Source organism: Eschrichtius robustus, chromosome 6 (assembly GCF_028021215.1).
Source record: "Eschrichtius robustus isolate mEscRob2 chromosome 6, mEscRob2.pri, whole genome shotgun sequence".
NCBI classification, from domain to species: Eukaryota; Metazoa; Chordata; class Mammalia; order Artiodactyla; family Eschrichtiidae; genus Eschrichtius; species Eschrichtius robustus.
In genome coordinates this window covers 74,960,296-74,984,261 of record NC_090829.1, presented here as the reverse complement: position 1 = coordinate 74,984,261, position 23,966 = coordinate 74,960,296, and the positions used below count along the sequence as shown (strand labels likewise).

Here is a 23,966-nt window from a genome sequence, read left to right as displayed (position 1 = left end):
TCCCGAACCCCTCTCAGACCACCCCTCCAATTTTCTCCGGCATTTCCTTGAGCAAGGCTGGTTTCCTGGAGTGATCCTGATCACGCCCCGAGCTGGAGGTGGCACCAGCCTAACTCAGGGATCGTAGGGTGGACCCTCACAGAGGGGGAGGCAGCTGCTCCCCCTGAAGAGACCCCAAAAGGCAACCCTGCCTAGGCGTGCACCAGGATGGGACATCCAGGGGGGATGGAGGATGAAGGCCAGGGTCCGCCCAACACTTCCCCAGGCTACACTGCAGGCCAAACTGACTTCAGCTTCATGACATCCTCATCCCTCGCCCTGATTTCTCACCCACTGCTCTCATTGCCTGGACTTTTGACCAGCCACCTTCGGACACCAGACTACAGTGTAACACTGCTACCTATCAATAAGGACTCTTCTGGTCCAACCTGTCTTATGTTTTTCAAGAAAATAGGAACGTCTCCTTAAAACAGTAGATTGAGAAGAGCTGATAGTAGGGAACAAACGAGCATAACTTCCAGGCCAGCACTCTTCAGGATAGGAGCTCAGTGGAGGAGAAAATCTCCTGATACTGTTAATTTGGCACCTGGGAGGACACTACATGGAGCAACAGGGTACAGCCAAAGCAGTCCCTTCTTATGCAGAGAAAGAAAATGAGTCAGAGAGGTGCTCAGAGCTCAGAATAAGGTCCCTAAGGGCTTTGGTTTAGCAAAGAACAGTCACCAGCTTAATTAGTGCTGGCAACAGAAGGCAAGCTACATCCTGTGGGCTTTGACTCTTTTTTTTTTGCACTTTTTTTTTTTTTTTGGCCATGCCTCGTGGTTTGTGGGATCTTAGTTCCCCAGCTGGGGACTGAGCCCGGGCCCACGGCAGTGAAAGTGCCGAGTCTTAACGACTGGATTGCCAGCGAATTCCCAGATTATTATTATTATTATTAATCTGGGAATTCCCAGATTATTATTATTATTATTGACCCAGATCATGGTTACAGGCCTGAAAGGGGGTCTTCACACCATTACTGGGAGGGAAAGATGAAGCTTTGCTTGGTCCCAGCGCAGAAAAGCAGATAAAGAGAGGCAAAGTGAGGTAAACATGGTTGACAAACATAAAAATAGTGAGAAAGGTACCAAATGAAGTTATTCGCATTTCTTTAAATCTCGTTCCATATTATATCCTTCTTTCAATAGATATGAAAATGTTTTAAATTAGTATTTGTTAATTGTTATATTTATTCTAATAATTTGTTGATTGCATAAGGATGATTGCATATTATAAGACTGAGATGAAATGATCTTTGAATCAGTTGTACGTGCCCAGAGACAGTCTAGCTAGCCAGCCAAATCTCCATAAGCCCATCACTACTATTCACTGGGGGCACCTATTTGAATTATAGGGATTATTCCCAAGAAATGTTGGTCCTGGATATTCCAATGGAAAAGTGACATGAAGTTGCACAGGGTATAACAAAATTACCCAGAGCTTGACTCTGACCTCATCTGCTACAGCTCCAGCCAAGGATTCTTACCAAAGAGCTTGAAGTCAGTGCAGTTGTTTCTGAGAGTGAATGTGACGTCCTTAGCGCTGCTGGTGTAATTAACCAGCTTGGCCTGTCCCATGTAAGCTTCCATCACATCAGGACCCTCAATAGAGGGGGGGTACTGATCTGAGACACAAAGAAGGAATGCGAGGAGTGAGGCAAGATACTCTCTTGCCTTCTGGCTTCCTGTTTCTTTAGTCCTCTCTCTTGTGTGAAGCATTGCCCAGGCTGTGACCTACCTCCAGAAGCAGGAATTATTCTGTGTACCTGCTCTCAAACACATGCAGAGTAGGTTGTGGTTGTACTGCCCACACACCCAAATCTTTATTCTCTCTTTTATCTTCTCCTCAAACAGGATTCAAGTTCTTTCCTGATCAGAATGTTATTCTGGGCATGGTATGAAGTGAATCAGAGGTCAGGGTTGCTCAGACCATTGCGGAGTTTTACCTTTGGAAGAGGGCTGTAAACCATGAGGGTAACATCTAGATGGGCTTTGCATTTGTCAGGAAATGGAGAGGGAGTAAAACCTTTGCACTGGTCTCTGTGTTTTGGAGCCCTGCTATTTCCATACAATTGTTTATTCATTCATTCATTCAGTCAGTCATAACAAATATTTACTGAGCATCTACTCTATGGCTGGCACTGTTCTAGGTAGTAAGGATGCAGTGATGAACAAATAATAAAAAAGATACCTATGAAAATTAGAAAATATGTTAGATAGTTATAGATACTAAGGAGAAAAAATAAAGCAGGGAAGGCAAATAGCAAGTGGGGGTGAATGTGAAATTTTAGGCAGGCTAGCTAAGAAAGGCACTGCTGAGAAGGTGACATTTGAATAGAGACTGAAAGGAGGTGAGGGACGAGCTTGTGGCTCTCTGGGGGAAGGGCATTCCAGGCAAAGGGGATAGCACGTGCAGTGTCTCGGAGTCGGGTGTGAGCCTGGCATGTTTGAAGAACACAAAGAATCCAGTGGGGCTGGAGTGGAATGAGTGAGGTGGGAAGTCCTAGGAGAAGAGTTTGGAGAGGCAATGGGGCCAGATTGGATAGGGCTTTGAAGGTTATCATAAGGACAGGGCTGGGGAATCATGGGACGGTTTGAGCAGAGGAATAACATGAGCAAAAGAATCTGTTAAGTTTTAAAAATGTGGAGCTTAAAGGAGTGTCGTGGAAGGGGGTCACCTCATCTGCTCCCTAACTCTGCACATGCCTCCCTGGGCCTCATACCACTTACTCAGGGTGGTGTTCATCTGCTGGTATTTTCTAAAGAGCATCCCAGTGTACAGTCCAAGGCTTTTGTTTCCTGTGGCCAGGGCATCGTAGATGCATTGTTTATCTCCATTACACTTGGAGGTCAAATTTTCATTCAAAGATTTGTTTCCCGACAGTTGTGAAAAGAAGACAGGGGTGAAGTTGGAAGGCAAATGGTCATCCCTCTTGCCAAAAAGGCTTGTTCCGTTGATTTCCCCTAAAACACACAAGGTGCTATGGTGGTGGCACCAGGGTGGGACTCCAGCTATATTTCTGCTGTGTCCACCCCTTACCCTTACTTTATATGGTTTGGGTGGGGGAGGGGGATGTGGAAGGACAGAGTGACTTCCAGCTTCTGAGTCTGGAAGTCCCCACTCTAGTGAGTGAGGGCCACCCAACTTCCTCGTCCTCTCTTCCAGGTAGAGAGACGCAGGTGGGACGGAAGTGGAGGGGACAAATCTGGGGTGGAGGGGACAAATCTGAGGTGGCACCAGCATCCTCAGGTCTCTTCCTTCCAACTCCTCTCTCATAGAGGACAGAGGTCTGGTCCCCACAGGCCTGAGGGAGACGGTGCAGCAGCTTCCTTCATCCTGGCCCTACCCCATCTGCCTGCGGACCCTGCGGCTCAAACTCACAGGCCATTCCATAGTGAAAAAGCATCTCCTCGGAGCTCCCTGGGGGAAGGGTGGAGCCATTGGGCATCCTGAAGTCATCATCTGGGTTGCCGTTCCAGAAGCCTGAGGGACAGAGCAGGAGTCAGCCACCCTGGGACTGTGGCCCCCCCCTTCCCTGGGGAGCCTCCAACAGGTCACATGGAGATGTGGGGAGTAGGGGGCCTGCGAAGCGTCTTTCAGTTGCAGCTGTTGTCGGTTCAGTCCTCCAGGAGGCCAGGAGAGGACTATAGCCTCAGAGCCTGCCCCTCTGCTTCAGGGAAGGAGGAAATGAAGGAGGAAGTGGGGAAAGAAGGGAGGGAATATGGGGGATGGGGGAGGGTGGGAAGGTGTGAAGCCAGAGGGAGGGAGGGAGGGAGAGAGGGGAAGGGTGGCTGCTGGCCCCATGCTCCCCAGAGCCCATCCTCGATGCCCCCTCGGCTGCCCTGGACCCGGAGCTTCAGGAGGACGGGAAGTGAGCCTCAGAGGTAGCTGAAGAGGTCCCTCCTCCTTCCCTGCTGCTCTGTACCCTCAGGGCTCTGTTCCAAGGAGGCTGAGAAAGGAAACTCCACCTGTGATGTCCACAGGCCCACTGGAGGTGGAGATGCTTACAGGCTGGGGGTTCTGAGCTCCTACTGCAGAAGCAGGCTCCTGCCTGCTCCTTACCCATGAGGCCCTCTGTGCGGTTCTGATACTCCTCCGGGAGGCTGCAGGAGGCATGGAGGATGTTGGAGAGAGCGATCACTGAGATAGTCACTGCCCCATCAAAGTTGGCTGATACTACGGAGCCATTGCGGGTCATTACAACTCCAGAGGTGTTGAACATCTCCTGGCCTGGAATGTTGGGAGACAAATGAGGAAAAAGCCAGTGTTGGAGCCCTGGAGGCCCAAGACTTGGCAGTAGTGAAGTTTCAAGATGCAGAGAGGAGACTAAGAGCAGCTGGGAGATGCCCTGCAGGGTCCTACTCCAGTGGCCCCAAACCACACTCACAGGACACCTTCACAGCCCACCCCACCCCCTTCTCCCTGGGGACTGAGGATGGGCTGTCATAGAGAGGCTGTCACAGCCTCAGGGGAAGGAGAGAAGTGAGGAGGGAAAGTTTAAGGCCCAGCTCTGGTGAAGAAACTGCTCAGGCACAGCTGCTGGAGGGACAGCAGGGGTGGTGACCACACTGCTCTGCCCCGATGCCACTGCCTCTCCGCCCCAGCTCCCTTCTCCCTGGTGCTGGGCACCCTGCTGATCCTGACCCAGGGTAGCAGGAGAGGGCAGCTGACGGCTGTCCCCAGCCTACCTATTGCATCTTCACGGTTAGTCTCAAATGTTACAGTCTGGTTGTTGAGCAGAACGTGGATTGTGTCACCGGGCTTAAGGAGCCATTGAACCTGGAAGGGAATTGACAGAGGCCTAAGCCCGACCTGCAGGTGGGCCCAGAAACTGAGGAAGGAGGCTGCGGAGAGCTCAGAGCCTGGGGCTTGGATGGAGGTGAAGGTGATGGGGAGTGTGACCACGAGGTGATGTAGCTACCATGCGTGAGGCGCTTGGCACGGGCCAGGCTCTGAGCGAGGCACGTTTCATAGATTAGCTTTTAAATCTCACAACGGCCCTGTGAGGTAGGTAATATTAATATCCCCATTTTACTCTAAGGAAAAAGAGGCACTGGAAGTTAAATTGTTTCTTCAGTCTCACAGCCAGGACCCTAATCCTGTGTCTCCCAGGTTGACTCTTTCTTTTTTTTTTTCCCATTATTTATTTATTTTTATTGAAGTATAGTTGATCTACAATATCGTGTTAGTTTCAGGTGTACAGCATAGCAATTCAGACATATATGTATATGAAGAATATATATATATAATTCTTCAGATTCTCTTCCCTTATAGGTTATTACAAAATATTGAGTATAGCTCCCTGGGCTATATAGTAGGTCCTTGTTGGTGATCTATTTTATACATAGTAGTGTGTATGTGTGTTAATCCCAAACTCCTAATCTGAACCACTGCGCTGGCAGGATGCGTCCTCCCTCCTTCCTGCTCCCTTCCCTTCTTCCTTCTCTTTCTCCTCCGGGGCCTCAGTCTCCAGCTGAAGGTCCCTGAACTAAAGGCTCCCTGTGAGGGGAGCGCCCTGGCCCCACTCACCGTGATGGGGTCCAGGCTGCTGGAGTTGTATTCAGCGGCGAAGGCAATGAAGTTGGTGGCCTGGGCCGAGCCGGTCTGGGCAGTGCGGCCCTGCAGCAGGAAGGAGGAGTTTCTATCTTGGGTCCGGACCAGCAGGAAGTCTCCCAGCCCATTGAAGGTGTAATTGGTACCATCCAAAGTGGTGATGTGGGGGTCCCCAAACATCCAGGCTGGAACAAAGGAGGTACCACGTTGGCAGGGCAGACCAGGGAAAGACCTGGGAGACTTCAGCCTGGAGAGGTGCTCATGGAGCATTTAACCCTCCCCGAAAGCCCTCTTGTGCTTGTGTGCCCCCTCACGTCCTCTCATTACCTCCCCACCTACCACACCTCCCCCTCCGCAGGGCCGTGTGTGAAGTCCCTCCTCTGCCACACTCCGCACACACCTCCACCTTCCCTTGTGGTCACAGCGCTGCCCCAGGAAGCTTGTGCCGCCCCGGTCCAGACCCCGAGAGGCTAACCCTCCCCAGATCTTCCACTTCAGCCCTGCCCCAGGGCTGGGCTCCAGCAGCCTCACCCGGCCTCGGGGGCTGGTACCCAGCGCAGCTGACGCGGGGCCTTCTGAGCTGGTACAGGGCGCAGAAGGAGGGCTTGTCATTGAAACGGCAACACCAGTTCTGTGGCTCCAGTTCTTGGTCTGTGGGGAAGAGCAGCAGGTTGGGGGAGATGAGGGACCTGCAGGACCCAGCTGGGAGGTTTGGGCAGGGTGATGCGGGCGGCAAGGGCATGGTTGGCAAATCAGGTCCACATGAGTTCAGATCCCACCCTGCTTAATGACCTTAGGCCATTGACCAGTTACTATCTCCCTTGTGGGCTTGTCAGAGCCACGTGGAGCAAAGCCCCCTGGTGGGCAGGCACAGTGTCCTTCCTTTCTTGGAGGGGGTAGTCTGAGTCCCACCGCTCTCCAAACGCTGGGAGTGGGAGGCTGTGGCTGGTCGTCTGGGGACTAAGGAGGCTGCTGAGATTGCAGGGAGGAGGTGGGGAGCACATGCTTACCCTGGGCCCCCAACCCTGTCCTCTCTAGCTCCTTTGGAAGGTCTCTGCGGGAAATGACTCCACATCTTCCCCCAGACAGCCTGCTAATCTGGGTCAGACCAGGCCCCTCCCCTTCCCTAGAAAGATGTCCCTACTCTGGGCTGGGGCTATGGGCCAAGTGGAGATGGGGCAAGAGGAACTCAGTCAGAAATCCCTAGGATGCCAGCTGGAAGGGATGTCGGAAACTTCCTAATGTTACAAGATCAGGAAATTGAGGGGAAGTAGCTGGGAGGAAATGGGGACAAGAGGCTTCATTCTGTGGGTCCCACTGCTGACGTGGAGCCCAAGCTGGTCTCTGACAGTGAAGAACAGAAAGCTCCAGAAAAGGCGGGGTTGAGTTTTCCATGGACACACTTACCGAACTGCCAAGGACTCTGCACTCTCCAGCCTTGGAGAAGCTCTCCCCAGGGTCCGTAGCTGCAGCACACGCCCCCTCGCCAGGAGGAGAAGCTGCACAGCTGCCTGCTGCCAAGGCCCGACCAGGCTGCAACAAGCCCAGACATACTCAGGCCCAGGATGCCCGTGGTGGTGGCGGCAGTGGGGTCGGGGTGCTTCCAGGGAGGAACTGAGGGTGCCCCGGAAGGGAAAGGTCAGGCATGGCCAGAGGGAGGGAGTGGGCTTGTGGGGGACACTGGGGATGCCTCGAGAGACAGGAAGGAGGTGTCACCTATGTTGATGGGCTGGAATCTCAAGTCCCATAGTCCCTGCCTCCAGGAACACGGGCAGGAGATCTGGTTCCAGCCCCAGCTGGGCCACTGAGACTGTCTCTTCAACCACTGCAGGCACTGGAGACGGTAGTTGGGCTTTTCTTCTTTGTGTAGCTTGTAGATTTGCAGCCCTCGGAGGCCTGGGGGAGCAGAGGAAGAAGGGGTTATCCCAGGGCCTGGGGCCACAAGCTCTGATTTAGCTTTAGGGACAAGCAAAACTCATAAATGCTCCCTCTGTATGTCACTCCCCCAACTCTGGACAGCTCTTCCAGGGATGAACCCAAATGAGACTGGCAGGGATTCCTCCCCAAAGGCCCCTTTGATGTGACGTTCAAAATCCCAGAGCTTGGATCTTAGGGTGAAACGCTGGGACAAGTGCTGGGCAGGGAGACCTCACCTATATCCAACTCAGAGCCAAACCCTGGCCCTGGGCTTCAGTGCACCCCATTCTCTACCCTCATGTCTACTACTCTAAGTTCCAATACCTGCCAATCCCCCCCAAACCAGTTTCTCCTCATGCACCCTATATCTCAGTGAGTGATGCCACCAGCCACCAGCCACATGCTCAGACACTTGCACAGACATGCCAGTGGCCAAAGCAGCCAGGATGGAGGCTGACGCTCAGGGGCCAGCTGGGGAGCCACAGGGAAGCTGGCACGTGAAGCAGACGCTTGCGCCAACAATACGAGGCTGAGGAAGCTTCCTCTGTGCCCAGATGCCATCCTTGGAAACGAGAAGTAATTGGGAGAAGAAATCCTGAAGGGGGTTTGAACTTTAAATAGACCTTTAATTAACTGTAAGTTACTTACCACCCACCCCAGCTGCATGAGTGAGAAATGGGGCTCCAGAGTACAAAAAAATGCAATAGGACATAATGTATTAGATTTTGATCCTGTTCCCACACAAAAGAAGAAATTATCAAGATAACTACAGTTTGATAAGGTTTTGAAAAGAATAATCATTGTTTATGATTACCTGTTCATGTATCTTCTCCACAATGGCCTGGTATCAAGGGAAACACACCAGATACTCTCCCCCAAAACACACACACATGCACTATCACATTGCACCCCCTACATCACAAGCAGATGCATCTGGATAGAAGGGACTTAATCTGATAGGACAGCTTTCTCCACAAGATGGCACTCATGATTTGACTCAGCTTCTGTTTACCAGAATTTCTTGCCACAGAACAAATAGAACTGGATTTATGCTTCACAGTTTACATGGCTAATTTCTAATGCTAAAATATCTTTTGTTCTGTCACATTTTGGAAACTGTAATTTCTTTCCCTTTGGGGCCACCAGACAGTACAAGTCATGGAGGAGGCCCATGGGACCTAAAGTACCGGCCTTCTTACCAGAGTGAGAGCTCTCTGAGACCAACAGAGTTGGTCTTTATTTTTTTCATACTTCTGGCTCTTAGCACTGTGTCCAGCACACAGCAGGTACTCAACAAATGATGACTGAATAGATGTCAGATCCCCTGGAACTCCTTTTTGGTAGATCCATTAAGGGATCTCATCTGGGTTCTCACTCCAGCTCTGGGACAGGACACTTGGAGAATTGTCCTAACTGCTCATTCATGTCCCCCACCTCCTGCTGTACCCCCGTCCTCACTTCCAGGATCTGGGCCCCCTCTCATAGCCCTCCTGGGTTTGGCTCATTCCAGGGAGAAGACTCTGTACTACATGAGGGTGCAGGAGGTACGCTGCTCCCTGGGCAGAGCCAAGTCTGGATTCCACCTGTGGGAGGTCAGATTGTGCTGGAAACACCCTTTGGGACGGTGGAGATACAAGGGAGCTGCCCCTCTAGGACTGTCATGTCACACGGAGTGCGAGACAGAAGAGGACTTGAGTCCCTCCAGTGTGATAAGGTGGCGCTTTTACCTGAGTTGGAATCCAGGAATTGGTCTGGACGATACTTCTCCCACACTGGCTGGAATGTCAACGGGCTGTTTTTGAAATACCCGTCTCCACTGCAGGCAAAGGAAAGATTCTCTGGCCTCTGTCACACACAGACTCTTTCCCCTCAGTAGGCAAGTTACTCATTCATCCGGCCGGTCAGTCAGCCAGTCACCCACTCGGTCTGGCCAGTCATTAGTTATCAGCTGGTCAGTCAGCTATTCAGTCAGTTGGGCAGCCAGGCAGCCAGAATCACTGACTCCCAGCGCTAAGCGGGAGCGGGAAGGAGGCGGATGGGGCAGGGGTAGGAGGCCCTAATTTATTCCACATCAGATGGAGAAGTGCAGGAAACTGGTCCTGAGACAGGGGTGTGAAAGAAACTAGGGGTTGGAGAGGGGGCGCTGTAGGGGACGGTTGGTTGTGAGGGTTAGGAGCAGTCTCTGAGTTAGGAGGACCCGGGCAATGGGTGCTCCACCCCTCTCCCCACACCCCGGGGTGGTGTTTAAGCGCTGCTCCAGGAAGGAGGGAACCCTGGAGCAGAACCCGCAGCCTCTCTGGGTGCACGCCTCAGAGCAGCGACTCTGGATCCTTTCTCCCCTTTGACACAGGACAGATGAGGCACATGGGCGTGACACCTTCCATGGGTGCACTCAGAAAGGTGTGAAATTCCTAGCTAAGTTGGATAATTCCGCTACTTTCTCCTCCAGGGCACATCAAAAAGCAAGTGAAAGCAATGTAATTATAGGGGCGATACTGAACACACTCTCGGAGAAAAACCCTTGCAGCAATTACCAGTAACAAATTACATGTGACCTTCACAACTGATTGCACACACACCATGGTTCAGAACTGTTGTGTCAGAGAATGAGCCACCTCCAGCCTTGGGAACCCACGCCCGCATCCACGCGCCATCCATCTCTCTGCTCTCCATCTTTGCCACTAACTCCACACAAGCTGTTGGTGCCCCTGGGCGAGAGGTTAATTCTCAGCCCATCAGAAGTCAGGAAGGCAGATTTCAGCATTCTATTTTGGATTCAACTTCCTGCTTTGCCACTTCCCAGCTCTGTGACTCTGGGCAATGACTTGTCTATTTGTACGTCAGTTTCCTTACCTGCAGAATGGGTAGTAAATAGTATCTCCTTCATGAGGTTGTTGTGATAGTCAAATGAAATAATGCCTATTAAGTACTTGGTGTAATAAATGTTGGCTGTTATTGTGATGTTATTTGAGAAGTCAAGAGAGGTCAGCTAATGTCAGTGGAAATCCTAGAAGTCAAAACTCTGGGAATTATTATCACTGTGCACGGGGATTGGGGTAGGGAAGAGAATGGCAGGGTGAATAGGGATCTTTTAATCTGAAACAGCAAGAAGTGGGAACTGGAGTCCGTGTGAGTCAGAAGCATTGGCAAGGAGGAATCCTGCCTTGTCCTGGGGGGGATGGAGTGTGTGTGCAGCGCAAGCCCTGCTCTGCAGGGCTCCAGTTATCTGCTCAGTGCTGACAGCCCCTCCCTGTCCTACCTGGAGAAGCCCATCAGGACGGGGTTGCCTGGGCGCCGGGTCACATCCCACTGCATACCGCCGCTTTGGTAGAGAAACAAGGCGTAGGACCTGCTCCCGTCTGTGGAAAGGATGGCCTGGTAGGTGCTGGTCTGGGGGTTGGCAGGAGACAGACACAGGGATGCCTGTGAGAGATCTGGGATGTCCCACTACCCATCCCACTCCCCCGCCACCCGACACCCACATCACCTTTTCCTGGCCTACCCAGAGCAAAGGCATGGGCTTAAAATATAAGCAAGTTTGGAATTATGCAGAGATTTCACCCTAACTGTCAAAGCACCTGCCATGGTGGATTTGCCTTCTTTGTGACTTCTTTCCAGGGAGGGAAGGTAAAGGACTCTGGGTTAGAATCCAGTTAGAAGAGGGTCTGTATGAGAAAGCTTCAGCAACCTGAGAGGTTAGCCAAGACACTCGAGAGCTGGGAGAGGCCTGAGGAACTTCCTCTGGGATATTTAAGGATATTGTCCCAACGTCCCCTCACCCTAAATAGCGTGGAGGACCAAGCAGGTGAGACTGGAGGTTCTCTGAAGGTGGGTGTCAAGCACTGGGCTTGTACAAAGTAGGTAAGCAATGAACTTGTTGAGCCAATGAAGAAGTGAGTGACTTTTTAGACCAGACACAAGGAATAACTTTGTGACCGTCCGAGCGGTGAGGCCCCAGAGAGAAGATTAAGGAGAGCCTGTGGTGTGCCCCCTTCCACTGGATGCATTTCGGTTGAGAGCCAGAGTGCGGAGTCAGAAAAACCTCAGTTCCAGGCCTGGCTTTGTCATTTGCTAGCTGGGTGACCATGAGCAAGTTGCTTAACCTCTCCAGCCATCATCTTCCTCATCTCTAATACGTGGATAATAATATTAGGTTGAGCCATATAAAATTGCCAATAGGCAGCCACTTCTGACTAACAGAAATTTCATGTCCCATGTTTCAACTCCTAATACCCAGTGCTCTGGGCTGGTGTGATGTCATGTAAGCGAAGCCCTGAGGCACACCTGGCACATGGTAAGTGCTCAGGAAACAGGGCGGGGGTGGGGGGGCGTTGGAGGTGGAGGGATTGGGGATGGGGAGGCAGGGAGGTGGGCCGGGAGGGGAGTGCTATAATCAGCCATCTGTCCTTGAGTCAGAGATGAGTTTAGAAGAGTGGGCTCTGCCTAGGATTCTAGGATGTCTGACTTCCAGGTGGTTCACAGAGAAGTGCCCATTGGTCCACTCACCCCGACGGTCCCCCAGGCAGGATAGGCGGGGGCATGGAACCACGTGACCTTTAGCGTCCACCTGGCTTTGTATTTCCGGGTGTTTGTTAACATTTTAATCCAAGACTCCACCTCCCTCACTAGCAGGTTGTATTCATCATAGAGAGTCTCGTATTCCTAGGAAAAGAAGGCAGATACGGACAAGGAAATGAGGGTCCCAGCTCAATACTCCTGAGGGACCCCCCACTTTCTGCTCACTTTAGTCCACCTGTGTCTCCCATCCTTCCCCCTCCCAGGCCTACATTTTCACAGTTAGTGCCTGTGACCTTAAGATAGATCCAAATTCGGGCCACAGGGAAACCTGGGGTGTGTGGAGTGGAGAGTCGAGGCCCAGAAACCCAAGTCTTCTGGACTTGAACTTGTGCACCTCTTAGCATAAACTGGCTCCGACTGTGCAACCGCCTGTGCCCATTTGTACCTCCCTATGTCCAGCTGAAGGCTCTTTGAAGACAGGCACTCATTTCTTCACCTTTGGACCTTCTACAGTGCCTTGTCCGTGACAGGGGCACGATCCACATTCGCCTGCGGTAGCTTTCATTGCGCTGGTGGCTCCCACTGATTGGAATCATAAGCCCCACCCAGGAGCACACGCAGGGTCCCTGCTTGATTCAGCCTCGTTAGGATGGACCCCTACAACCTCATCCTAAGATCAAACCACGGATCGCTGTACCCCATCTCTGTCGCCTGCAGTCTTCCCGTGGTTGTATCCTAGTCTGCTTCCTTCCCGCCCTCATATTTAAGCTTCAGTCCCTGCCCACACTGAGCCCGGGCTCTGACAGCTGGAGCACTTTCAAGGCCCTCCACACAGCCCTTTGTCTCTCCTTGGCTGCTGCAGGACCCTGAGTGCTGAGCTTTGAAAGGCCCACCTGGTAAAATATGGTTCCCCGGCTGTTGGAGAAATCAGCATCGTCCCAGAATGGAGCCACCAGGGCCACAGGATCCCAGGCTGTAAAGCCTCTAAGGGGAGGGTTGGGGTAGGAGAAAATCTGGTACTCTGATTCCGGAAAAATGATCTGGCCATTATCTGTGAACTGAGCACAAAGGTTCTTCTGGTTAGCATTCAGGGAGGGAGCATCCCAGCCTTGGGTCAGCTCCTGGGATGCGTGAGGGTAGAACTTCAGAGATTTCAACAACCTCTGGAAGGTCTCATCCATCTCCCTGCCTGCTGGGAGAGGCCCTGTACATAGTTCTCCCACAGATACTCTTCATCCTCAGGCCATTCCTCACGTCCTAAGACCTTCCTAAGGTGGTAGGTTTTGTCCTGCTTCAGTGGCAGACCTTTTCACAGTGTGTCCTGACTCAGCCCCCGCACTGAGGGCCACGACTGCCATTCAGCTCTCCTCTGGTAGACATGAAGTATCAATACTTGGACCAGGGAACCAGGAAATAATTATAGAAAATGTGAACAGCATCAAAGAGTCAATTTTCCCAAGCAGAGCGTCCTACGCAATAAAAGGGCCCGTGAAAACGGTGGAGAGCTTACTGGGCCCCGGCACCTCTCTACTGAGGTGACAACACTTCTGTCCACCTGGGTGGGGAGGCCTTGCCTAGCTCCCTGTCTTCCTCAGCTGGTGCCCTATCATTAAAGACGGTGCATGCAAACTGAGCTAGCGGCAGGGACACAGTAGGTGCCTGACGAGCGTTGCTTCCATTCTCCTGCTCGGTCATGGTCATGGTTGGTCATGGTCACAGGGATGTCTCTGAGGCTTGGAGGGAGAAGCAAGGCCCACGGAATGCAGGTCATGGGTCCTGCCCTTTGGGCTGCAGTCGGGGACTCACGTAGAGGGAATCCCGGAGAGAGGAGCCGAGGGGGAAGCCAATCTGGGGTTTGAAGAGTGGCGAGGTGAAGTCCACAGTCCTCTTGACAAACTCCTGGTCTCTGGCACGCAGCCCGTAGGGGAAGAGGGAAACGCCTGGGCCGGTACAAAGAGGAGCAGGAAGTTCTCATAGGCCCTGATGTCATCAGGGCTGGTAGGGGCCCCCAAGAGTGTCCCCAAGCTGCTCCTCCACCCTTGTCCCCTGTTCCCCTAAGTGGGAACCATCAAGGACTCCTCTGTCCACTTGCATTCAACCCATCTCCTCATTTTACCCATGAAATGGTACGCTCAGCCTTCCCCAGTTTGAAGAAAAACAGATTCTGCTGTCAGAATACCAACAAATTATTCTGTACCAGTTATGGTACTCAAAATTCTTTTAAGGGTGAAAAGACAAAATTCCTCCAATGTAGTGAAGATGAGTAATTGAAAGATCATTTCACAGAATGAGACTTGTTCCCTAAGATGGTATTTCTCTAGATAAACTTAAAATCCCCGTAGAATTTGTCATCAGATCCCCCATGGAGGTCCTTGGGCTCCAATTTGAGAAACCTTGTCCTAAACGTTTCTCTAATGGGCCTCCTCCTTTCCATACTGGCAGCCCTCACCTGGTGTTGCTTGGAATACCGCAGCAGTCTCTACACTGATCTCCTGGCCTCCTGCAAATTCATCTCCCACCCCAGCCACCATGGAACGGTTCATAAATGTAAATCACGCCACGTCCTCCCTGGTGCCTGTTATCTACAAGATTCCCTCACATGACAGCCTTGCTTCTCAACACCCTTCCCCTCACTTCTGGTAACCCCGAATTCTTTACGGATCTCCTCCCTATGCAACACTAGGACTGCTTTTCCTGTCCATGCCTTTATTCCAGCGTTCAGGCCCTCCTGCCTGCCTGGGGCACTTCCGCTACCCCAGCTCCTATTCACCCTTTCCAGGAAGCCTCCTCTTCACCTTGACCCCACCCCCCACCCCTGACATTCCCTCGGGCCTTCCAGTGTGTGCACCTAATATCCTGGGCTTATTCTTCTAATGGCACCTACTAAGGCAGCAGCTCTGTCTCTTGCTAAATAGCGCCTTGATCATTTCTGTATCTCCAGCTCCTAGCCCAGCACCGTGTGCAAAGCCAGCCCTCAGCACCCAACTCTGATGCTCTTGCATTGCCCCTGTAAGGCCCTTCTGATTCAAAACAACAGTCTATGAGCAAGCAGGCTGAGACTAAGCACTCAGTTACCCACCCCTATCAAGGGGGTATGGAGAGCAGCTGGACTTCCAATGGCCCAGGTGGGGCAGTGGAGAGATCCACAGAACTGGTTCCCCCAATGACCCACGAGGGACCTCGTTGGTAGATCCAATCCAGCTGCCACAGCTACAACCTCCACATCTAACTCCATCCTCTCCCTCCCAGGGTGGAGAGGCTCCAGCTCTATGGAATCACTCACCTTTCTCGGGCTTGATAGGGACTGGGGCAGCTGTTGAGTGGGTGCCTCTGGAAGTGTCAGCAGTGGACGTGGTAAGGGTCTGGGAGGTTGTTAAGGGTAGAGATGTTGCTGTGCTTCTCCCACTGTCTGTCTTCTGTGAGGTTACGATTGTTCCTGGGCAGGCAGGGAAAGAAGACTGGAGTGGGTTTTACAGAGAAAATAGCAGAGTTAAAGAGAGTCAGAGACTTTAGGAGCTGGGAGAGACAGCTAGAAACCTGTCTGTCTTCTGGTCACACCCAAATCACTCCCTGCAGAAAAGCAGTTATCTCCTGGGGTAGAAGGGATGATGAGCCTGTCACCCACCATACCCGCCCCTGACTCCGTCTTCTCGTGGACCTGACCTCCAGCCTGTCAGTGTTAACTCACCTTCCTCTCTCAAGCACTCCTTGAGGCTGAGCTGAGCCAGTTGGGCCACTGTAAGAGACCAAGACCCCGGAGTCCCCACCTACCTGATGTCTCAGACGTCACGGAGGAGCTTAAGGGTGCTGTGGATGGTGGAGAAGTGCTGGTAACAGACAGATGAGTGGGGTGACCTGTGAATAGGGTGGTGGAGCTCCAGGTGACTGCAGGGCCAGGGGCTGATTGAGAGAATGAAGAATTACTGGTTGAAGTATAGAAACTCGATATGGTCTGAGCTGTGCCCATATTACCAGAAGTAGAGTCAGAGACAGAATAGTCTGTGGATGGCTGTGGAGTAAGCAACGGACTCTTAGAATACTTACATGCTGAAGAAGTATCAGGAGTGGTCTTGATCGAAAGGTAGCTTGTCAGTGGAAATGGTGAAGTCGGTGTGGATCCAGCTACACTGTTATGATTACCTGTAGAAACCACATCTGTTGGCTTTGTAATTGGATGCATAGTAGAGGCTATTGTCTGAACAGCTGCAAGATGCTCAGACGTGGGTGTGCTTGACTCGCCCACTAAGGAAGTAGGGACTTGTGTGGTATTTGTCAAGGAGTTATTGTCAGAACCCACAGGGGGAATGACCCCAGCAGTCGCATTTTCATGGGTGAATGAGCCTGGGGTTGTTGTCAGAACTTCTCCACTTGTGGACAAAATTGTGGAAGGAGAACGAGAGGCTACATCACTCAGGGTGATAGAAGTGGCTGTAGCTGTCCCTTCAGTTACCCCAGATGACATGGTTGGCATTGCTGTTTGGGTCCTGTGGCTGTCACTGACTGGGTTTGAGATAAAGGTTGTGCTGGTGCCTGAAGGTGACAGTGTATGGGTAACAGTTTGTGGAGATGTGTGTACATTTGATGTGGATGAAGGAGGTGGAGATGTGACTGCTGAGAAGGTTTCAGTCACCTGGGAGACTGAACTGACAGTTTCAGATCCTTTGGTGGTTCCTGTACTTTGAGTCTGAGCCATCTGGGAAATGGCTGAGGTTTCCTGAGGAGAGGTGCTGGGAGAAGCTGGGCTTGACTGTCCTGTAGGTCTCCCTGTTGTTGAGACCTCAGAGATGATGGTTGAAACGGTGCTGGAGACAATAACGGACCCCAGTCCTGTGGTTCCTGGAGTAGTGTCAGGACTGGTTGCAGTGGACAGTTTGGTCGTTGACAGAGTTGGGTGGCTTTCCCTGGAGGAAGTTGGTGAGAAACTCTTGATCTTACCTGAGGTAGATGTTTCTGGGGGAGCACTTCCTGAAGTTATTTGGTTGCTTGCTGTGGATGACAAAGCAGGAGCTGTGCCCCCCAAGGTGGTGTCCGTCACCAAGGAGGCCAACGTACTGGTTTGTGGTTCTCCAGTGGTCGCTGTGCCTTGAGTCTGATGGGTTTGGGAAATGGCTGATGTTGTGTCAAGTGAGACGCTGGTAGCAGGGGATGTTGATTGTCTTCCTTGGCTTCCCGAGGTTGAGACGACAGAGGTGGCCTGAGGAATGGTGCTTGTTATGGAAAATGATGTGCCACCTGAAGTTCCCAGCGTGGCGTGGGGGTAGGTTGGTGCTGTCCACAGTCCTGTGGTAGTGGTAGTGGCCAGAGTTGTGTGGTTCTCCCTGGAAGGTGCTGGGATGAAGGTTGTCACTTCACCTGTGGTGGACGTATCCTGAGGCACACTTTCTGAGAGCGAGTGTCCACTTGGTTTGAATGAAGAAGTTGCAGATGTGACTGTTTTGATTGTGTTCATCACGGGGGAGAATAAACTCACGGTTTGGGATTCTTGTGCAGTCTGTGTGCCTTGAGTGGGACCTATTTGGGAAATAGCTGATGATTCGTGAGGAGAGATGCTGGCAGAGAGTGGTGTTGACTGCCTTGTTGGGCCTGCTGTTACAGTTTGTTGAGATGTGTGTCCACTTAGTATGGATGAAGGAGATGTGGATGTGACTATTTCAGTGGTTTGAGTCATATTGGAGCTTGTGCTGCTGACATGAGTACCTCCAGTGGTCTCTGTCCCTTGTGTCCAATGAGGCTGGGAGAACGCCGCTGTTGTTTGCTGAGCAGATGTGCTCAGATAGCGGTGTGTGGTAGGCTCTTTCTGTTCGCCTATTGTTGAGACCTTAGAAGAAACCCAAGAAGCACTAGCTGGGGAAGTATATGTTCTTTCTGCGATTAATGTAGTGGCAGCTACTGGTGTTGACAACGGTTCTTTTTGTGACTGAGCTGTGTGGCTGTCACTGAAGGATGAGGAAGTGACTGTTGTTGTTATACCTGGAGTAATTGTTTCATGAGAAACACCTGTAGAGATTGCGCTTCTGGTATAGGGCCACCCCGTGGTCTCTGCGCCTTTGCTCTGGTGGGTGTGAAAAACCGTAGATGTTTCTGGAGTTGAAGAACTGGTAGAGAGTGGAGTTGATTGTGCTACTGACTGCCGTGTTGTAGAAACTTTAGAAGTGAATGGAGGAAAATTGCTAGTTACAGAAGGTGATGTGTCTATTATGCTTCTTACAGTGGTGTCTGTTGAGGTTGGTGCTGTCAAAAATTCTGTTGCTCTGAGAGATATAATGCTGGAATTGGAAGGAGATGATGTGCTTGCTCTACCAGAAGTGAACGTCTCCTGAGAAATGACTTCCATAGGAGTGTGTCGACTTGGAGAGGATAAAGGACTTAATGTGATCATTGTTGTGATGGTCCTCGTTTGGGATTCTCTGGTGGTCTCCATGCTCTGAGTCTGGTGGTTCTGAGAAGATGCTGATGTTTCCTGAGGAGAGATGCTGGAAGAGGACAATGTTGATAGGCCCTCTATTTCATTTGTCATTGAGACTCCTGAAGTGACTAGAGTAAAATTTCTAGTTACAGAAAGTGATATGTTCCCTGTGTTTCCTACAGTGCTGTCTGTTGAGGTTGGTGCTGTCAACATTTCTGATGTTGTTGCAGGTGTGTGGCTCACACTGGCTGGGGATGAAGTGAGTGTTTCACCTGAAGAGGATGTCTCGTGGGGAACGACTTCTGTAAGAGTGTGTCCACTTGGAGATGATAAGGGAGTTGATGTGGTCACATCTGTGATGGTGGTGCTTTGAGTTTCTCTGGTGGTTTCCATGCTGTGAGTCTGGTGGTCCTGAGAAGATGCTGATGTTTCCTCAGTAGAAGTGGTGGAAGAGGGTAAGGTTGATTGTTCCCCTAGTCCAGTTGTCATTGAGACTATCGAGGCTACTGGAGTGATATTTCTTGTTACAGCTGGTGAGGTTTGCCTTGTGCTTTCTACACTGGTGTCTGTTAAAGCCGGTGATGTCATCCTCTCTGATGTTGTAGGAGATGAGTTGCTTCCACTAGATGGGGAGAAACTTCTGTCTGTTGAGGTTCGTGCTGTCAATATTTCTGACACTGTCACAGGTGTGTGGCTCACCCTGGCTGGGGAAGAAACGGTTGTTTCACCTGAAGAGGATGTCTCCTGGGGAGTGCCTTCTGTAAGAGTGTGTCCAGTTGGGGATGATGAGGGAGTTGATGTGGTCACATCTGTGATGGTGGTGCTTTGAGTTTCTCTGGTGGTTTCCATGCTGTGAGTCTGGTGGTCCTGAGGAGATGCTGATGTTTCCTCAGTAGAAGTGGTGGAAGAGGGTAAGGTTGATTGTTCCTCTAGTCCAGTTGTCACTGAGACTATCGAGGCTACTGGAGTGATATTTCTTGTTACAGCTGGTGAGGTTTGCCTTGTGCTTTCTACAGTGGTGTCTGTTGAAGCTGGTGATGTCATCCTCTCTGATGTTTTAGGAGATGTGTTGCTTCCACTAGATGGGGAGAAATTTCTGTCTGTTGAGGTTGGTGTTGTCAACATTTCTGATGTTGTTGCAGGTGTGTGGCTCACACCGGCTGGGAATGAAGTGGGTGTTTCACCTGAAGAGGATGTCTCCCGGGGAGTGCCTTTTGTAAGAATGTGTCCACTTGGGGATGATGAGGGAGTTGATGTGGTCACATCTGTGATGGTGGTGCTTTGAGTTTCTCTGATGGTTTCCATGCTGAGAGTCTGGTGGCCCTGAGAAGATGCTGATGTTTCCTCAGTAGAAGTGGTGGAAGAGGGTAAGGTTGATTGTTCCCCTAGTCCAGTTGTCATTGAGACTATCGAGGCTACTGGAGTGATATTTCTTGTTACAGCTGGTGAGGTTTGCCTTGTGCTTTCTACACTGCTGTCTGTTGAAGCTGGTGATGTCATCCTCTCTGATGTTGTAGGAGATGAGTTGCTACCACTAGACGGGGAGAAACTTCTGTCTGTTGAGGTTCGTGCTGTCAATATTTCTGACACTGTCACAGGTGTGTGGCTCACCCTGGCTGGGGAAGAAACGGTTGTTTCACCTGAAGAGGATGTCTCCTGGGGAGTGCCTTCTGTAAGAGTGTGTCCAGTTGGGGATGATGAGGGAGTTGATGTGGTCACATCTGTGATGGTGGTGCTTTGAGTTTCTCTGGTGGTTTCCATGCTGAGAGTCTGGTGGTCCTGAGAAGATGCTGATGTTTCCTCAGTAGAAGTGGTGGAAGAGGGTAAGGTTGATTGTTCCCCTAGTCCCGTTGTCATTGAGACTATCGAGGCTACTGGAGTGATATTTCTTGTTACAGCTGGTGAGGTTTGCCTTGTGCTTTCTACACTGCTGTCTGTTGAAGCTGGTGATGTCATCCTCTCTGATGTTGTAGGAGATGTGTTGCTTCCACTAGATGGGGAGAAATTTCTGTCTGTTGAGGTTGGTGTTGTCAACATTTCTGATGTTGTTGCAGGTGTGTGGCTCACACTGGCTGGGAATGAAGTGGGTGTTTCACCTGAAGAGGATGTCTCCCGGGGAGTGCCTTTTGTAAGAATGTGTCCACTTGGGGATGATGAGGGAGTTGATGTGGTCACATCTGTGATGGTGGTGCTTTGAGTTTCTCTGGTGGTTTCCATGCTGAGAGTCTGGTGGTCCTGAGAAGATGCTGATGTTTCCTCAGTAGAAGTGGTGGAAGAGGGTAAGTTTGATTGTTCCCCTAGTCCCGTTGTCATTGAGACTATCGAGGCTACTGGAGTGATATTTCTTGTTACAGCTGGTGAGGTTTGCCTTGTGCTTTCTACACTGCTGTCTGTTGAAGCTGGTGATGTCATCCTCTCTGATGTTGTAGGAGATGTGTTGCTTCCACTAGATGGGGAGAAATTTCTGTCTGTTGAGGTTGGTCTTGTCAACATTTCTGATGTTGTTGCAGGTGTGCGGCTCAGACCGGCTGGGGATGAAGTGTGTGTTTCACGTGACGAGGATGTCTCCCGGGGAGTGCCTTCTGTAAGAGTGTGTCCACTTGGGGATGATGAGGGAGTTGATGTGGTCACATCTGCGATGGTGGTGTTTTGAGTTTCTCTGGTGGTTTCCATGCTGAGAGTCTGGTGGTCCTGAGAAGATGCTGATGTTTCCTCAGTAGAAGTGGTGGAAGAGGGTAAGGTTGATTGTTCCCCTAGTCCAGTTGTCATTGAGACTATCGAGGCTACTGGAGTGATATTTCTTGTTACAGCTGGTGAGGTTTGCCTTGTGCTTTCTACACTGCTGTCTGTTGAAGCTGGTGATGTCATCCTCTCTGATGTTGTAGGAGATGTGTTGCTTCCACTAAACGGGGAGTAATTTCTGTCTGTTGAGGTTGGTCTTGTCAACATTTCTGATGTTGTTGCAGGTGTGCGGCTCACACCAGCTGGGGATGAAGTGAGTGTTTCACCTGAAGAGGATGTCTCCTGGGGAGTGCCTTGTGTACGAGTGTGTCCACTTGGGGATGATGAGGGAGTTGATGTGGTCACATCTGTGATGGTGGTGCTTTGAGTTTCTCTGGTGGTTTCCATGCTGAGAGTCTGGTGGTCCTGAGAAGATGCTGATGTTTCCTCAGTAGAAGTGGCGGAAGAGGGAAAGGTTGATTGTTCCCCTAGTCCCGTTGTCATTGAGACTATCGAGGCTACTGGAGTGATATTTCTTGTTACAGCTGGTGAGGTTTGCCTTGTGCTTTCTACACTGCTGTCTGTTGAAGCTGGTGATGTCATCCTCTCTGATGTTGTAGGAGATGTGTTGCTTCCACTAGATGGGGAGAAAATTCTGTCTGTTGAGGTTGGTGTTGTCAACATTTCTGATGTTGTTGCAGGTGTGCTGCTCACACCGGCTGGGGATGAAGTGTGTGTTTCACCTGAAGAGGATGTCTCCAGGGGAGTGCCTTCTGTACGAGTGTGTCCACTTGGGGATGATGAGGGAGTTGATGTGGTCACATCTGCGATGGTGGTGTTTTGAGTTTCTCTGGTGGTTTCCATGCTGAGAGTCTGGTGGTCCTGAGAAGATGCTGATGTTTCCTCAGTAGAAGTGGCGGAAGAGGGTAAGGTTGATTGTTCCCCTAGTCCCGTTGTCATTGAGACTATCGAGGCTACTGGAGTGATATTTCTTGTTACAGCTGGTGAGGTTTGCCTTGTGCTTTCTACACTGCTGTCTGTTGAAGCTGGTGATGTCATCATCTCTGATGTTGTAGGAGATGTGTTGCTTCCACTAAACGGGGAGAAATTTCTGTCTGTTGAAGTTGGTCTTGTCAACATTTCTGATGTTGTTGCAGGTGTGCGGCTCACACCAGCTGGGGATGAAGTGAGTGTTTCACCTGAAGAGGATGTCTCCCGGGGAGTGCCTTCTGTACGAGTGTGTCCACTTGGGGATGATGAGGGAGTTGATGTGGTCACATCTGTGATGGTGGTGCTTTGAGTTTCTCTGGTGGTTTCCATGCTGAGAGTCTGGTGGTCCTGAGAAGATGCTGATGTTTCCTCAGTAGAATTGGTGGAAGAGTATAAGGTTGATTGTTCCTCTACTCCAGTTGTGTTTGAGACTGTTGAGGTCACTGGAGTGATATTTTTCGTTACACTTGGTGATGTGTTTCTTGTGTTTTCCACACTGCTGTCTGTTGAAGCTGGTGATGTCATCCTCTCTGATGTTTTAGGAGATGTGTTGCTTCCACTAGATGGGGAGAAATTTCTGTCTGTTGAGGTTGGTGTTGTCAACATTTCTGATGTTGTTGCAGGTGTGTGGCTCACACTGGCTGGGAATGAAGTGTGTGTTTCACCCGAAGAGGATGTCTCCCGGGGAGTGCCTTCTGTAAGAGTGTGTCCACTTGGGGATGATGAGGGAGTTGATGTGATCACATCTGCGATGGTGGTGTTTTGAATTTCTCTGGTGGTTTCCATGCTGAGAGTCTGGTGGTCCTGAGAAGATGCTGATGTTTCCTCAGTAGAAGTGGTGGAAGAGGGTAAGGTTGATTGTTCCCCTAGTCCCGTTGTCATTGAGACTATCGAGGCTACTGGAGTGATATTTCTTGTTACAGCTGGTGAGGTTTGCCTTGTGCTTTCTACACTGCTGTCTGTTGAAGCTGGTGATGTCATCATCTCTGATGTTGTAGGAGATGTGTTGCTTCCACTAAACGGGGAGAAATTTCTGTCTGTTGAAGTTGGTCTTGTCAACATTTCTGATGTTGTTGCAGGTGTGCGGCTCACACCAGCTGGGGATGAAGTGAGTGTTTCACCTGAAGAGGATGTCTCCCGGGGAGTGCCTTCTGTACGAGTGTGTCCACTTGGGGATGATGAGGGAGTTGATGTGGTCACATCTGTGATGGTGGTGCTTTGAGTTTCTCTGGTGGTTTCCATGCTGAGAGTCTGGTGGTCCTGAGAAGACGCTGATGTTTCCTCAGTAGAATTGGTGGAAGAGTATAAGGTTGATTGTTCCTCTACTCCAGTTGTGTTTGAGACTGTTGAGGTCACTGGAGTGATATTTTTCGTTACACTTGGTGATGTGTTTCTTGTGTTTTCCACACTGCTGTCTGTTGAAGCTGGTGATGTCATCCTCTCTGATGTTTTAGGAGATGTGTTGCTCCCACTAGATGGGGAGAAATTTCTGTCTGTTGAGGTTGGTGTTGTCAACATTTCTGATGTTGTTGCAGGTGTGCTGCTCACACCGGCTGGGGATGAAGTGTGTGTTTCACCTGAAGAGGATGTCTCCCGGGGAGTGCCTTCTGTAAGAGTGTGTCCACTTGGGGATGATGAGGGAGTTGATGTGGTCACATCTGTGATGGTGGTGCTTTGAGTTTCTCTGGTGGTTTCCATGCTGAGAGTCTGGTGGTCCTGAGAAGATGCTGATGTTTCCTCAGTAGAAGTGGTGGAAGAGGTTAATGTTGATTGTTCCCCTAGTCCCGTTGTCGTTGAGACTATTGAGGCTACTGGAGTGATA

The 23,966-nt window shown here is 50.8% G+C and overlaps 1 protein-coding gene across 1 annotated transcript in view; it reads right to left on the bottom strand.

Annotated features, from left to right (window-relative positions):
- Positions 1-22,474, bottom strand: part of MUC4 (mucin 4, cell surface associated) — a 30,795-nt gene extending 8,321 nt beyond the window's left edge. Inside the window, 15 exon segments of the mRNA XM_068545658.1 lie at positions 1,526-1,663; positions 2,769-3,002; positions 3,421-3,522; positions 4,102-4,146; positions 7,318-7,488; positions 9,237-9,325; positions 10,769-10,899; positions 12,016-12,171; positions 12,921-13,085; positions 13,834-13,967; positions 15,311-15,463; positions 15,799-15,927; positions 16,525-17,379; positions 20,986-21,092; positions 22,293-22,474. Of these exon segments, the coding sequence (XP_068401759.1) occupies positions 1,526-1,663; positions 2,769-3,002; positions 3,421-3,522; positions 4,102-4,146; positions 7,318-7,488; positions 9,237-9,325; positions 10,769-10,899; positions 12,016-12,171; positions 12,921-13,085; positions 13,834-13,967; positions 15,311-15,463; positions 15,799-15,927; positions 16,525-17,379; positions 20,986-21,092; positions 22,293-22,474 (2,791 nt within the window).
- Between the last annotated feature and the right edge of the window lie 1,492 nt (positions 22,475-23,966).